Source organism: Cydia fagiglandana, chromosome 6 (assembly GCF_963556715.1).
Source record: "Cydia fagiglandana chromosome 6, ilCydFagi1.1, whole genome shotgun sequence".
NCBI classification, from domain to species: domain Eukaryota; kingdom Metazoa; phylum Arthropoda; class Insecta; order Lepidoptera; family Tortricidae; genus Cydia; species Cydia fagiglandana.
The window spans coordinates 4,595,548-4,611,964 of NC_085937.1; the positions used below are offsets into that span (position 1 = coordinate 4,595,548).

At 41.3% G+C, this 16,417-nt stretch overlaps 1 protein-coding gene across 1 annotated transcript in view; it reads right to left on the reverse strand.

The window, feature by feature from the left end:
* The window catches only part of LOC134665500 (uncharacterized), a 43,354-nt gene that overhangs the window by 3,999 nt on the left and 22,938 nt on the right, over nucleotides 1-16,417 (reverse strand). Inside the window, exons 9-23 of the mRNA XM_063522474.1 lie at nucleotides 15,663-15,870; nucleotides 14,955-15,075; nucleotides 14,106-14,338; nucleotides 13,410-13,588; nucleotides 12,691-12,796; nucleotides 3,089-3,262; nucleotides 2,873-3,037; nucleotides 2,668-2,821; nucleotides 2,441-2,589; nucleotides 2,225-2,389; nucleotides 2,009-2,173; nucleotides 1,831-1,953; nucleotides 1,612-1,755; nucleotides 1,064-1,291; nucleotides 752-891 (exon numbers count right to left, since the gene is read on the reverse strand). Of these exons, the coding sequence (XP_063378544.1) occupies nucleotides 752-891; nucleotides 1,064-1,291; nucleotides 1,612-1,755; nucleotides 1,831-1,953; nucleotides 2,009-2,173; nucleotides 2,225-2,389; nucleotides 2,441-2,589; nucleotides 2,668-2,821; nucleotides 2,873-3,037; nucleotides 3,089-3,262; nucleotides 12,691-12,796; nucleotides 13,410-13,588; nucleotides 14,106-14,338; nucleotides 14,955-15,075; nucleotides 15,663-15,870 (2,454 nt within the window). The remainder of the gene's footprint in view (nucleotides 1-751; nucleotides 892-1,063; nucleotides 1,292-1,611; nucleotides 1,756-1,830; nucleotides 1,954-2,008; nucleotides 2,174-2,224; nucleotides 2,390-2,440; nucleotides 2,590-2,667; nucleotides 2,822-2,872; nucleotides 3,038-3,088; nucleotides 3,263-12,690; nucleotides 12,797-13,409; nucleotides 13,589-14,105; nucleotides 14,339-14,954; nucleotides 15,076-15,662; nucleotides 15,871-16,417) is intronic.

Below are 16,417 nucleotides of genomic sequence, written 5' to 3' on the forward strand. Positions count from 1 at the left end.
ATAAGAAATTGTAGACAAGAGCATAAAGGAGCATTCCACGGGCTCTCCCGTACAAACGCATTTTAATTCCCGTGTTGCGACTTTTTTTTTGGGCAGTTAAAGCAGGCCATTATTTTTCGGTGCATATTTTTGACCATTTGTCATAGATAAGGAAACTCTTATACCTGCAAATCTTCAGAAAATTCGCATTTGTACGGGACAAACGGTAGACAATTTCATGGAATACTTCAAAACGAAACATGTTATACAAGTCTATATCGGTTCCAACAAATAACCCCTTGACCGTCAAAGACTTCAACTGACGGGCGCGATTACAGGCCAACATCAACCTTCGTGCATTCCGACGAGAGTCGCGATGACGCGTTGCACACGATAGGTGTGGCGTTTCTTTGAACGGTCTGAAGTCAGATGGGAGTCGAATAACTCATTCGGGAGCACATTGTAGTTGGATGGAGAAAGAGAAAAAGTTTTGGACTCTACTGCTAATGGGTTAATATGTACATGATTTTATACTAGAGTAGCGGTCGGCAACAAGCGGCCCGCGAGACTCCCTGGTTATTTTGTATGTAATATAGACACACGACAATGTCTGATAAAGTCATAAATATTAACAAAGTGCGGCCCGCGTTAACTTCGTTAAAAAAAGATATGGCCTTTGGCTGCTAAAAGGTTGCCGACCGCTGTACTAGAGCATAAAAAAACATTTTAGCCAAGTTACACACGATTATCGAAAGTTGCGAAAGTGACTCACATTATAGTCAAGCATAGAGTCGACGTTAGTGACTATTTCCGTGGGAGACGCGACGCACGGCCAGCTGTAGTCGCTGCTCGCGGGCGAGGGCTGGGCGCGCTCGGGCGTGCCCGGCGGACTCAGGAAACATCCCACCGCTCCTGCAATAGAATAGAATGTAAGTTATCAGGTATACATACCCAATATTGTCAAAATGCTAAATTTTCATAGAAGCCAGTATGGATTAGTGGAAGTGGGAATGCATATGTTTTTGTACATAGTCATAAAGAACCGCGCCGAAACCAAATGTTGTTTGTAGAGGTATATCTTTACCGCAAGTCGGTCTCGAGTCGGCGACGCGGTGCAGCTGGGCGGGCGAGGCGGGCGGGCGCGGCGGGCGGCGGGCGCGCGGCGCGGCGCGGCGCCGCGCGCCCGAGGCGGGGGCGGCGAGGGCGGCGGGGCCCCAAGCCGCGCCGGCGCCGCGCAAGTGCGCCCAGTTGCGCTTCGTCGACGTGTCCGATGTTGGGACGGGGTCCGTAAATTCAGACGTGGGCTTTGGACCTGGAAAAGGAATCTTTATTACGATCTCGTACATTGTAATTTACATTAAATAGGTGAATTTGCCGTGGCTACGGTCTCCTGGGTCACTCTTAAAATCCTAATTTTTTCGTATTTAAATGAACCGAACTTGATTTTTTGGTAGTTTTAAGACCTTCCCGATTCCATAATGGGACACCTAATAAGCACGTTTTAGAACATGGTACAACAGTTCTTCTAACAAACTATGCAACTATTGTCTCCTGGCTGATGGGACAAAATAACAACAAGAAATAGGTGATCGACCCTAATACACAACTCACTATGTTTAGACTAGGCCAGGCCGTTCATCCGCATCAGGTTGAGCAGCAACATGTCCGTGGCCTGGTCGTCCTGGCGCGCCTCGGACACGCCGTGCACGGCGCACAGCAGCCGGCTGATGATGTCCGAGCTGGCGGCGGACGGAGTTTCACGATCCCCCAACTTTGCTCAAAGATAGTAAACTGTGTTATATAGTCTAGGTGTACTGATACACAACTCACTATGTTTAGACTAGGCCAGGCCGTTCATCCGCATCAGGTTGAGCAGCAGCATCTCGGTGGCCTGGTCGTCCTGGCGCGCCTCGGGCACGCCGTGCACGACGCACAGCAGCCGGCTGATGATGTCCGAGCTGTCCCCCGACTTTACTCAAACGATACTAAACTGTATCATATTGTCTAGGTGTACTGATACACAACTCACTATGTTTAGACTTGGCCAGGCCGTTCATCCGCATCAGGTTGAGCAGCAGCATGTCCGTGGCCTGGTCGTCCTGGCGCGCCTCGGGCACGCCGTGCACGGCGCACAGCAGCCGGCTGATGATGTCCGAGCTGGCGGCGGACGGAGTTCCACTGTCCCCCGACTTTACTCAAACGATAGAACTGTATTATAATCTAGGTGTACTGATACACAACTCACTATGTTTAGACTTGGCCAGGCCGTTCATCCGCATCAGGTTGAGCAGCAGCATGTCCGTGGCCTGGTCGTCCTGGCGCGCCTCGGGCACGCCGTGCACGGCGCACAGCAGCCGGCTGATGATGTCCGAACTGGCGGCGGACGGAGTTCCACTGTCCCCCGACTTTACTCAAACGATAGAACTGTATTATAATCTAGGTGTACTGATACACAACTCACTATGTTTAGACTTGGCCAGGCCGTTCATCCGCATCAGGTTGAGCAGCAGCATGTCCGTGGCCTGGTCGTCCTGGCGCGCCTCGGACACGCCGTGCACGGCGCACAGCAGCCGGCTGATGATGTCCGAGCTGGCGGCGGACGGAGTTCCACTGTCCCCCGACTTTATTCAAACGATAGAACTGTATTATAATCTAGGTGTACTGATACACAACTCACTATGTTTAGACTTGGCCAGGCCGTTCATCCGCATCAGGTTGAGCAGCAGCATGTCCGTGGCCTGGTCGTCCTGGCGCGCCTCGGGCACGCCGTGCACGGCGCACAGCAGCCGGCTGATGATGTCCGAGCTGGCGGCGGACGGAGTTCCACTGTCCCCCGACTTTACTCAAACGATAGAACTGTATTATAATCTAGGTGTACTGATACACAACTCACTATGTTTAGACTTGGCCAGGCCGTTCATCCGCATCAGGTTGAGCAGCAGCATGTCCGTGGCCTGGTCGTCCTGGCGCGCCTCGGGCACGCCGTGCACGGCGCACAGCAGCCGGCTGATGATGTCCGAGCTGGCGGCGGACGGAGTTCCACTGTCCCCCGACTTTACTCAAACGATAGAACTGTATTATAATCTAGGTGTACTGATACACAACTCACTATGTTTAGACTTGGCCAGGCCGTTCATCCGCATCAGGTTGAGCAGCAGCATGTCCGTGGCCTGGTCGTCCTGGCGCGCCTCGGGCACGCCGTGCACGGCGCACAGCAGCCGGCTGATGATGTCCGAGCTGGCGGCGGACGGCAGCGCGCACGCGCCTTCGATATCGTTCTCACCTGCACAGATACGACCAATAAGGAAATAATACGAAAACCAGTAATAATAAGAGGTTAATCAGGACAAAGGCAGGGTAGGGCTTATTGGACAGAAAGGATCCTGCAAACGTTTAAAATTAATATCAATGTAATTGCTACTTAATTGCTACCCATGAGCTCCATCATCCGGCACATGGAGATGGTGGGAAAAGTTCTTGAGTAGTTGACGGAACTTTCCTAGGGACCATTGTACAAAATATCCCAAAGTCCCAAAATATCCCAAGGTCGAAGTGTATCCGTAAGGGCCCCCGAAAACGATAACATAAGATAATATCAATGCAACAGATGTAGGTAGGTATACAACCATTTACAAAAATTCAAACTTGCCCATGGTTCCAAAATAAATTGCATATAGGCAGTTCTTCGAAAAAAAACTCGCATCTTGTTCTGTCAATCAAAAGAAAAATGTGGTATCTATGTACGGGATGCATACAGAGTTACTTCCTCTCAATTTTAAGTAGTGTGAGATACGAGATTTTTTCAAAATAGTGCAGATATACAGGTAATAATAATGTAATTTTATGAGAATATTATACAAGCCTAACGGAAGAAATTAATTAAATAAAGTATACTCGTATCTAATAAGTACACTCCCCTGTAATTAACCTTTTGGCCGCCGGACCTAGTCCGCAAAGACGCTCACTCACACGCCAGAGCAAATTTTAAGTAAACAACTAATAAAAAGTTTAGGGATTGCAAATAGTGATATCGATATTTACAATATTATGGTAAAAATCTTTTTAATTTAGCTTTGTTCTTATCCTGTTTTAATTTCATTCCAAATTGCCAAAATTAAACATATGTTTTACACCCGAAAATGTTTAAAATATAGGGATTTAACATAAAAAACAACCACTAAACAATGTCGATTCAAGACGTGATATCACCGCACTAGGCTGTACGAGAAGTCTTTTATACAAGACAACGGCGCCCATGGACTGCCCGCAATGCAGACCGACAAGGACTGTTTCCGCGCGGATCAAGTAATAATAGTTTCTAGGTCAACGGCGTAAGCGCTTGTCGGTACGTAAACTTTATTGGCGTAACGTTAAAGCTGCGCATCATGTGTCGATAAAGTCAATATACCGGAACTGTTTTAGTGAAAATTACACGTGGGTTGAATTTTTAATGAGTGAAGATATTATTCCGGAATTAGAATCTATCATTATAATTTCAGTTTGGTTTACATTAATCTATAGGTAAACTCTTATCAAAAAAACGTTCAACGACTTGTTACAAAAAAATTACACATTAACTTCAATGTTATAACAATAAAAGTAAAGTCTGATAAACAGGTATGTCTCTGTACCACACTTGTGCGAAGCGGTCGCTGCGGTGTATCCCTTCCCACTAAGCTATAAAATAACATCAATTATTTTTTTTATTTATCTCTTCTGCAATTAAATAGTCCACAATCTACAATGGCAAATTTACTTGTCTGACTCTACTTTATAGAGCTAAAGATTATAATTAATTATAGCTTCCATAATAATCAAATTACATCAAAATCGATTCAGTGGTTAGAGCGTGATGACTTGACATACATACAGACCGACAGACAGATTAACTTACAAAATATTGAAATCATTGGTAGGATTATTAACTATACGTAATAAGATAATTAAAAACTTAGTCAAACATATTTGGAGCATCCTGTACTCGGGCGAGTGCAGGCTGGTCGGCAGAACAATAGGATAAGGAAAAAAATTTATTTATTTAGCGCTCAGTGCAGTGGGGTCGGTTGTTGTAATTTAAATGATAGATTAGATTAATATTCATTAAAACGGAATTATTTATTGATAAAAACAAAGAAAGGAATAAACAAACATAATAAAACTTACAAAACTAAAGATAACAAATTTGCCCCAGGTCGCCGTCAACGGGCAAGGTGCCCAGAAGGCTGGCCGTATTTCCCCGCTGTATAGCGATGCTAATACGCTGGGCGAAATAGTGGCCAGCCCTCTGGTCACCAGAAGCCTCTATTAAGCGCGCCGACAAGTCTTTGTACAGTCGACGCGCACTTGGCCCCCACGGCCCCAAAGTTTCGACACCAAACGCCGCAAATATGTAGCTGCTTCCCAGAGCGGCATACTTGCGGCGCTTGAGGCTTTCGGCTGAGGAAGCCGCAGCGCCAGCAGAATCTTTGGTGCTTGGAACATGGGACGGTGCCAGGGTATCAACGCAAGTAGCGTCCCAAACTAGCGGCCGACCCATGCTCCAAGGCACCAGTGTCATTCCGTCGGGTCTCTTGCCGTCATCCCTGGCCAGACCGCTGGGCTCGAGGACTGCAGGTACTTTGGCACTAACAAGAGCCCGACGGAGGACATCATTTATACTGGCATGGCGGGGAATCCTGCCAGCGCTTCGAGCACATGAGAGGCATAGATTAGATTAAATTGAGCATGTTATGAATATGTAAGTAGTTTCTTAAGTTGTTGTTAAAAGATATTTTATTGTTGTATAAAATCTACCGCGGATGGAGTATCGAGACAAACCTTACTGGTTTAACGATACTTTTGTAATTAAGCTTAGATATTGTGTTGTAATTACCTGAAAAAAAAAAAAAAGAAGCTACCTGAACTTTAAATATAGTTATGCCTATCTGACTCTCGTTCTACGTATTCTAGTAAGTAGTTACCTACTATTCGTTGAAAAAAATTGGCGATTAACAAGTGTTCAAATACTTAGATAAAAACATATTTCTGACTTTATATTTACTTTAAAAATTCCCATATCGAGTTAACATTCCCATCCCTAGCTGTCTTTTATACAAGACAACGGCGACGAGGAACATGAAAAATGTTGAAAATTGGAGCAATTTTTTTAAATGCCTTATTATAAAAGAAGGGATTTATATAGCGGCTTAAAATGCAAATAAATGAAAAAACAAAGACCTTAAATATGAACACGAGTGTAAATGAAATTGCAATTGTTATTATTTTCACATTAACTCAGTGGTTGAATTTGTGTCTTGTATACAAGACGACGGCGCCAGGGTATCGTTCTATCGTTGACTTCTATACCGGACAACGGCGGTCAAAGGGTTAAGGCCACAAAAATATCTGACACGGTCTTATTTGTAGCGCAATAAGAGCATGTCACATATCAGTTACAGGTGAATGTACATAAAACTATGAAATAAATAAGAAACCATTAAATAATACTCACTAGCAACTTAGGTACTTTAGGCGTAGCTAATAAAATAAAACTAATATGTTATTATTATTGTATTTATAACATTAACGGTATTTATCACCACTTGGAAATAATAACTAATTAATTACTATCCAACACATATCATCAAATAGCTTTAATTCTATGGTTCGGATAGTCTGATATATTTGTAGGGCTTTTTTATCAAAAAATATGTACCCTGTAAATCTTGTAATATGCTTAAGGGTGGTATTCCATCTGTCCAATGTGTATTTTGTCTCATATTTTGCTTAATAAGAGAGTGGGACGCACTGACATTGGACAATGATATTGGACAAATGGGTGGTAACCCTAAGCAATGATAAATGCTAGTAAATATTTCACCTTGCCGTGTAAAGAAAAGGGTTTAAAATAGTTCGGCATTCATCAGCGCGTGAAATTAGAACTCATACAGACTTTTTTAATTATAAAAATATAAAAAACATTTATATTAACACATTCCATTCAATATAGGTCTTTAATACAATAAGTGTCACTTGCACCTTTCCACTAACCCGGGGCTAACCGGTTAAACCTGGAGTTACCATGGTTACCAGTACAATTTGATACTGGGTCAACAGTTTAACTGGTTAACCCCGGGTTAGTGGGATGGTGCAAGTGGCCCTAATTCGTGAGAAACTTTTATGTATTGATAAATCTTCTACCGAAATTATTGAATACTTTGATTTTTAACTAAAATCGTTTAAATTTGTAATAAGTATTCGAAATTAAAAATTCTAATCATAACATAACACAGCGACCTCTCCTTCACTTTTGCTTGCTAATACAATAATACAGTAACATTATACATTTTGCGTTTGCGTCAAATCCGGTAGTTCTGATTTTTTGCAGGCTTGTTTATGATGTTGGCCCAATGAATAATCCAAGTTTGTGACCTCGAGCGCCGAACGCAACTTTGTCAAAAATCGAATAAACCGCAATTTATTTTAGATTTGGGCGATTATAACCCTTAAGTACTAGTTTTTGATAGTAACTTCCTAGGGCGTTTTTAAAGTAGACTAAATTTGCTACGATACGACACTAGAATTGTCTCTACATCTAATATTTTTCGAGATAAAGCCTTTCAAAATTTTATAATTTTACATCAGTTCTTAGGTATAATATAAGGATTAGGTAGGTAATTTATATGGAATTCATCACCCCCACATTATACAAAATATTTATTTTCGATAAAAAAAATGTATGAGTGCCTATTTTAAAAAAATATTTTTTTTTTGGAAAATAAATGTTTTGTACCTTTACCTTTTAAAAGTTTTTTACCTTTTTTACCTACCTAACCCTCATATTATATCTAAGAACTGATGTAAAATTTTGAAAGGCTTTATTCGAAAAATATTAGATGTAGAGACAATTCTAGTGTCTTATCGTAGCAAATTTAGTCTACTTTAAAAACGCCCTGGGAAGTTACTATCAAAAACTAGTACTTTAGGGTTATAATCGCCTAAATCGAAAAAAATTGCGGTTTTTTCGATTTTTGACAAAGTTGCGTTCGGCGCTCGAGGTCACAAACTTGGATTATTCATTGGGCCAACATCATAAACAAGTCTGCAAAAAATCAGAACTACCGGATTTGACGCAAAAGAGCCAGGTTACAAAATTCGACAAAGTTACTGGATTACAATTTTTGAATCGATTTTAATAACAAAACTTTGTTTCACTCCGTACCGAGGAGTGTCATCATCATCATGTCGAGCGTTTTTCGACTTAAAATACGTGAGTGACCCGTTCTTATTTATTTAATGCGTTGAATCGAATGTTAAAATGTATAATCAATTATATTGCCAGATAATATTGATCGGACTATAACTGCTAATTATAAGTACTTCTATTTAGGTGGCGTTACACATTTACCAAACCTCTGCTAACAAATAACGTAGTGTACCTATCTCCCTATTCATCTCACCTCTCCACCGTATACACGGTGTAACATGAGGAAACCGAATAATTTTAACCACGCATTTCTGAGGTCAAAAGAAGTAAAAAATGTAATATGAGTTTAGGTCAATTTCGCCAAAAAAAATTTTTTTTTGTTTTGTTTTTGCCATTTTTTTTATGTATTTGTACATAAAAAATAAATGTTATTGGTAAACTTGTCACTTAAAATTGATTTTTACATATTTTTTTCGTTGAAACTACTTTTTGCAAAGTGTTACTTGTCACTTTTTGACATCTATCAATAAGGATATTTAGACTACGTCCCATAGCAGCAACATCACCATCAAAAAGGCCTTTTACACTATGTAACAATAAAAACTTGTTTTTTTTTTATTAATAATATCTCTGAAACTAGACGAATATCAAAAAAGTTTATAGGACATTTTTGTCTCTAAATATGATCAGGAATACGCTGTTAAAATTATTCGGTTTACTCATGTTACACCGTGTATAATGAGTATTATGACATATACTTGGTCAACCAAATCTTGTCAGTAGTAAAAGGCGGCAAAGAAAAATCGCGGGTTAGCAACATTATTTTCGAATAATTCCAAAATCGCATGTCATCTGTGTTTTATCTGTGGAATGTGGATCGTGAATGACAGCCATCTTGTTTGTTTACATTGTAAATCGTTGCTATTTCAAGAGAAATTCCTGCCGTCACCATTAAATACCAATATATTAAATGAGATTGTGCATGAACTTAAGCAAGTCAAGGATTTGTAAAATTTGAGGTTATATAATTATATGTTTTGGTTCGATGTACATTGCTGCTTTTCTTAGCGCAATAATACTGCTCTTTGCGTGTTGCCCTATTTCATTTTGCTGTACATTGCTACTGACATACTTTGCTTGACAGACTATACAGGGCGTCCCACGGTGATGCCACATGGAGGGAAAGTACCTTAAATATCATAGATAGCATATTTTGCTGAAAGAAGACTTCATTTTATTTTTAAAACTTAGTAAAGTTGCATTCATACTTTTTTAATTTTTTTTGAAAAAAAAATGTATGGAAAAAAATTATCGCGTCATTGGAGGAAAAGTACCTTAATTGTTGTAAATGAACATCTTACTGAAAGAAGACATTATTTCGATTTAAAAAAATTTCACATCAAATTAAAAAAAAAATGGTCTTCCTTTTGTTTCCAACACTATGTTATTTGGCAAAAAAATAATTCTCACATTGAAGCCTTTCGATCGGTATGACAAAGCTACAAGGTATTTTTTTTTTCGTGTAGCGGGTTCGATTCCCGGTTTAACCATGAAATTATTTAAAATGCAATTCAACTTGTTTTTTTAAATCGAAATAATGTCTTCTTTCAGTAAGATGTTCATTTACAACAATTAAGGTACTTTTCCTCCAATGACGCGATAATTTTTTTCCATACATTTTTTTTTCAAAAAAAATTAAAAAAGTATGAATGCAACTTTACTAAGTTTTAAAAATAAAATGAAGTCTTCTTTCAGCAAAATATGCTATCTATGATATTTAAGGTACTTTCCCTCCATGTGGCATCGCCGTGGGACGCCCTGTATATATAACTCCAGGGTACAGCTTTAGCTTTCTATTGACCGTGGCATTTAGCGCACTCTACGCAAACTTTTTTTTTTCTCTGACGAGGCTTGGCAATCGTGTAGCTTCGGGATGTTATTTAACCCCTCAACTCCAGCACTTCCAGATGAAACCTCTAACTCCCAGGCGTTGCTTACGTTTGAAACATCCGTAACGATATTATAAGTGCGAAACTCTATTTGTCAAGAAACAAATTTTCTGCCCTTATAGTTCAGAACCAATTAGATAAAATTTGGTATGAATATAGTTTGACTCCAGGCAAAGGAAACAAGATAGTTTTTATCCCGGAAATCAGGGGTTCTTTAATAGGTCAGGAAATGAATGCTCAAAAAACGTTGTAGAGGGAAATGCTAGGAACTCAATTTTTGACTCCGTAACTTAACGGAGTCAAAAATTATGTTCCTAGCATTTCCCTCCATATCTTCTTATTGCTTGGCCTATAAGAGGTTGAAAATGAGAGTGGAACTTACTATAATAGTGATATGAAAGTACTGATTATACGCAGACGAAGCCGCGGGTAGAAGCTAGATTACTCTGAACAGGGTATTTGATTACTAGTCATATCAGTTTCTTTTTCGAACTGTCAAAACGATTTAGCTACTATAGAATTTATATAAAGCACTAGCATGTGACGTCACGATCAAATTACCTACTCTTTACAGTTTTATTTGGGTTTTAAAATAGAAAATATGTCTAAAAATAGCTGCTTCTGGTGCTTTATTTCTTGCATGGTGTAAAATAATTTATTATAAATACAGTCAAATACCCTATTCGCTGTCACAGTCACGATATCGGCCTGCCTGCCTTTGATTTAGTAATAGTGGGAGTTGAGGGGTTGTAGTGTGTCTCTGTCTATTGGTCTTGCTGCGGGCGCTGGCGGCGCGCGCTGTAGGGCTGCGCGCGGCGGCGGTGGCGGTACGCGCAGTACACGCGGCGCGGCTGCTCCGCGCACCAGCTGCACGACGTGCCCGTGCCCGACGACACGTCTGGAGGGGAGGGGAGGAAGGAAGGTTACGGGTTAGGGCTCATTTAGACGATGCGGGTTTTGACCGGTCGGTTGAATTGGACGTAGCCAACAGTCCGCAATGTAACTAAAATTGCATGCGAGTTCGCGCGCCGTCTAAATCAACCCTTAAGGAGGCTACAATGATTCCACCGGTTACTCCCCTCCGCGCTCCTTAAGTATACACGGTGTAACATGAGTAAACCGAATAATTTTAACAGCGTATTCCTGATCATATTTAGAGACTAAAATGTCCTATAAACTTTTTTGAAATTCGCCTAGTTTCAGAGATATTATTAATTAAAAAAAAAACAAGTTTTTATTGTTACATAGTGTTAAAGGCCTTTTTATGGTGATGTTGCTGCTATGGGACGTAGTCTAAATATCCTTATTGATAGATGTCAAAAAGTGACAAGTAACACTTTGCAAAAAGTAGGTTCTACGAAAAACAAATGTAGAAATCAATTTTAAGTGACAAGTTTACCAATAACAGTTATTTTTTATGTACAAATACATTCAAAAAATTGAAAAGACAAAACAAAAAGAATTTTTTTTTTGGCGAAATTGACCTAAACTCATATTACATTTTTTACTTCTTTTGACCTCAGAAATGCGTGGTTAAAATTATTCGGTTTCCTCATGTTACACCGTGTATAGATAGTCTAGTAGTAGATAGTAAGACGAAATGGGACAACGTCACGTGGCCGCGCTCCATACAAACGTATACTTCGTTTTTTTTCGCATTAGAAATTAGGTAAGCAATCTTGATGTGTCTTTTAATTGAAAAAGACATTTTAAAAATAAGTTACGGCAAATACGTAACAATTATGAATCTAATACGATCATTTATATTCTCCTGCTTTCATAAGTAATAGTTTTTGATTTTTAAAAAGCGTTTTTCAATTAAAAGACTTGCCAAAATCGCTTACCTTCTTTCAAGTTCTTTCTAATTCTAAAAAAAACGAACTATAGTCTCCATAACCCTTTCTGGATATTATTGTTACACCTTTTATTTAAAATGAGGAAATTTATCGAACGTTTAGTTTTCTTAAAAAAATGTATTTCTTTATCTGAACTCGTATCGCCGCCTGGATTCACGACCATTACAGCCCGTTCAATATTACCTGGCAAATTTCGGCTTACATGTAAACAATGATGTACATATTTCAAAAATAAATAAATCTAATGAATTAAGCCTATCATAATAGAACGACTTTTAAAAATATAGTGGAGCATACGCGATGAGCGAAGTGAGGAACCGGGAGATTCATTTGGGTTATTGTTGCGTTGTGGGTATAGATCGGACAAGGATGAGGGTTTTAATTCTTTCGGATTTCTAATGGGATGGTTTTGGTTATGGGCTAAAATATACATAATCTCGGGTTAAGATAGAAATAAACCGGGGACGGAATACATACAAACCTGAAATTACCTAAAGAGGTACAGTCAGCCAAGAAAGTGGTCTACCACTTTTCGACTCTATCAATCAGATGATACAAATACTCTCAACTAATGAGGTGTTAAACTCTTACCCTCTTATTCATAAACGTCAACGTTTATCCTTATCTGTCATTTTGACTTACGTATTTGTAAGAAAAGGATAAAACATCAACTAAATCAGGCCCGTAGTTCTATGCATAAGGGGGTTAAAGGTGTTCTTACCCGACATGGTTTCCTCGTCGACGTCGTTCTCTTCGTTGGAGTTGTCGTCGGCGTGGCACGGGTTGTTCTCATCCGTGAACACATCCAGCTCGCTGAACATCAGGTCCTATGGCAAACATATGCAGAGTAAGTTAAAGGGCTTTCCTAGTAATCTTATCCCTAATCTCTATTGACTCACCATCAAGGTTTTCGTATCAACCGGCTAACAAAATTTTGCGTGAAAAGAACAATAACAAATTAAAAAAATGTGTACGTAAGGTAGGTTCACAAGTCTGAATGTTTCTGAGCCGTTCGTCATACAACTGAGCAATCAGAATGTTTAAGACAAGTGTGAGGCAACGCTTTCTGAATAAGGAATTAGAATTTCGGACGTGTGTAGCCGGCCTTATAGTTTACTGAAAAACAACTGAAATCGACTGTTTGCAGATGTTATGTGTAGGATAATAGCTATTCGGTATATAAGACGGATAAATGAGATAGCGGACTCAATCCCAGCAAGCACCCAATGTTTGCGCCGCCCGCTCCGAGCAACTCGATCAAAATGTATAGACTTGAATGAAGCCCCCCGCCCCGCTGCCCGCAGGCGTCATGCCCGATGTGTAACAGTATTAAAGTAAAAATCCTATTGGTAATTGACATTGGCGGCCACGACACGGCCGACGTATGTGTCACCGTTTATGACGGAGGCAGAGTACACGGTTATCACACTTGTTACTGACCCCGGCGTCGCTGCTGGACTCGGAGGCGAGCGGCTGCTGGGGCGGCTCGCGCGGCTCGCGGGGCTCGGGCGCCGGCGCCGGCTCGGGGCCCGCGCACGCGTTCAGCTCCGGCGACGACATGGACGCGCACAGCGCCGTCTCCGTGTGGGGAGCCTCCGACACCGGCACCGAGGCCACTGCTGTAATACAACGCTTATTATAGAATTTATAGAAAATCTTTTTCTTTACACACTTAGCTTCACTGCCTATATTTGTTTCTTTGTATACTCGTATGTCATTGTAATCTTGTAACTTAAATTTGAACCACTTCCTAATATCAAATCCAGATGGAATTTGGAGTACTTGCGTAATTCCGAAGACAATGCAATAATATGCTAACACGGAGCTGGTCGTCTCGCAGTATTAGTTGACTGTTGAAAATGCATTCAGCGACAACAGCAATATCATCTATCAAAAGTATTTTTTTTTTATCATAAAAACTTATTTCAGATCAGGCGGTTGTAAAATGTTCTCGCTCATAGTCCTTGACAGTTAGGATCGGTTGCACCAAACTGTTCGTATCGTTAAAGAGTTCGCTAAATGTCTATGTATGAAAAGTTTCATAGTAAAGCTGTGGAGCGCGCCGGCTGACGTTGATCAGTCTGTCAAATGTGGTTGGTGCTGGCCCTTAGTATTAGTAATGATGGGGGTACTAACTGGCGAGGTCGTCCTTGCTGGGCTGGTGCGGGTGCGGGTGCGGGTGCGGGTGCGGGTGCGGGTGCGGCGGCGGGCGCGGCAGCTTGCTGGGCGGGCGCGCGGGCGCGCGCGGCGGCGCGGCGGCGCTCAGCAGCGTGTGCAGGCTCACCAGCGCCATGCTGTCCGCGCCGCCCGCCCCGCCCACCCCGCCCACCCCGCCGCCACCGCCGCCCAGGCCCAGGGAGTTCGCCGACCTGGACCGACAAACACTTAACTAATTAAATAAACCTGAACGCTTCCCCGTCTATCACGGCGTTCGACCAGAAAAAGGCGGCGGGAGAAAGGCGTTCAACCAGAAAAAACAACTCTTAAGATAGATCTTAAGAGTTGACAAACTAGAGTTTGTCATGTAGGAGCAAAATGTTGATGATTAAGGTGTTTATTTGGAGTATCGCACTTTATGGTGGTGAAACGTGGACTTATAACACAGAGAGACCGAAAAAGACTGGAAATTTTCGAAATGTGGTGTTAGACGGATGGAAGGTATAAAATGGACGGAGAAAATAACGAATGAAGAGGTTTTACGAAGAATGAAAGAGAAAAGGATGATATTGAACACCATCACCAATCAGACGGGGAAAAATGATTGGACATTTGATACGAAGATACGTCTTAAATTGAAGAAGAAACGCTTCCTCAGAAGACCTTCTAACCTAACTTTTTTAATTCACAATTACTGACATTCAATATTGACAAAAAAAAAATGCCAATCGATTCCATTTCTATCGTAGTTGCGAGTTTCTCCAAATAGTGCCGGCGTCAGGGATCCTGATAAAAGTATTTTAGGCCTCATTTCGGATCGTGCAATACCTGGAAGTGGACGGCAAGTTGACGGGCAGACGGCGGTCGCCGTAGTCGCCGTAGCCGCACGCGCCGGCGGACGATACGTCATTGTTGCGCGATTCTTCAAACAGCACCGGCGTCAGGGATCCTGATCAATAATTTGAGAATTAATTTCGCTATCATCCCAACATCGTCACAAACAGAGGGTCCCTTTGTTTCACATAAAGTTTTAAGTCGTAATGTATTGTTTGTCATATTATCATTAGTCCTAATACGAAACCGTTAAGTTTTCAAGATTTTCGTAAGGTTATCCTATAGATAGGTTAGGTTTGTTTTATGGCAATCCTGAAAGGTTACGCGTTTCTGAACCAAACAGATTATGACTTAAAACTTTATGGAAAACAATAGAGACCCGTCCTCACAATCTTGGCTGATCTTTTCCTAAAAATAAATCGTGGTGGAGTCGATAGTCTGCATCTTTAGGTATTTAAATAAAAGTAAACAAACAATTTGTTCATTTTCGGGTAGTTCTAACATTTATTGGTTAACCGACCAAATACAAAACCGCCTGGATCTGTAACTGAACGGCCTGACTTTAACCTACATTAATTGATCATGTAATGTTTTCATCTACCCTCATCTGGGTTAAGGAGCCATTTGAGGGTAGATTTTGTTTGCTTTTATTTAAATACGTAAAGATACAGACTATAGTGGGTAAGCTTGTTGTCAACCAACCTGGGCTCATGAGCCGCTGGCTGCTGACAGTAGCGTGCGGCGAGTACTTCCACTGGCCGGCGAACAACAAGGCGTCGCTGACGGCGTTCCCGTCGACGGGCTTGTTCTGCGCCGGGTTGTCGGTGTCGGAGGCCTGCGCCGCTGGGGTGGCGGTTGACGGTGCGCGGGTCGCCGCCATTGAGTTGCGGGACATTTCAAGTGACAGACGCTGGAGGGAAAACAATTGGTAAACATTGAAATGTAGTAACACTACATAAAAGCGTTTTTCTTCTTTCGTGACGGGGTTTCGGTATATTATGTAACATTTCATTCAGATTATTTTAATAGCTCGTTTTAGGGAGAGCTGGGAGAGGTACACTGGCATATATTAAAGGTACGGTAAAAATTCGCTGAGGTCCACCATCTTGATGCTCACGTATTTTATACGATGGATGCCTAGAAAATAGTCTAGCCCCTTATTCATATCGGGCCTGATTTAGTTAAATTATGTTTTATCCCTTTCCTACAAATACATAAGTCAACATGACAGATAAAGACAAACTATTATTAGCTAATTGAAGTTTGTAGCGCGTATATGAATAAGGGGGTAGGGCTTTGTTGCCGCTTGACCCAGTGCTGTGTAGAGACGACAAATTACCTCTTTGAGATCGTTAATCTGCAGGATGTGCTGGCTGCGCATGTTAATGAGCTGGTTGATGTACCACTGCTGGTCGCGGCAGCGCTGGTAGAACGTCGGCGGACGCACTTGGAACCTG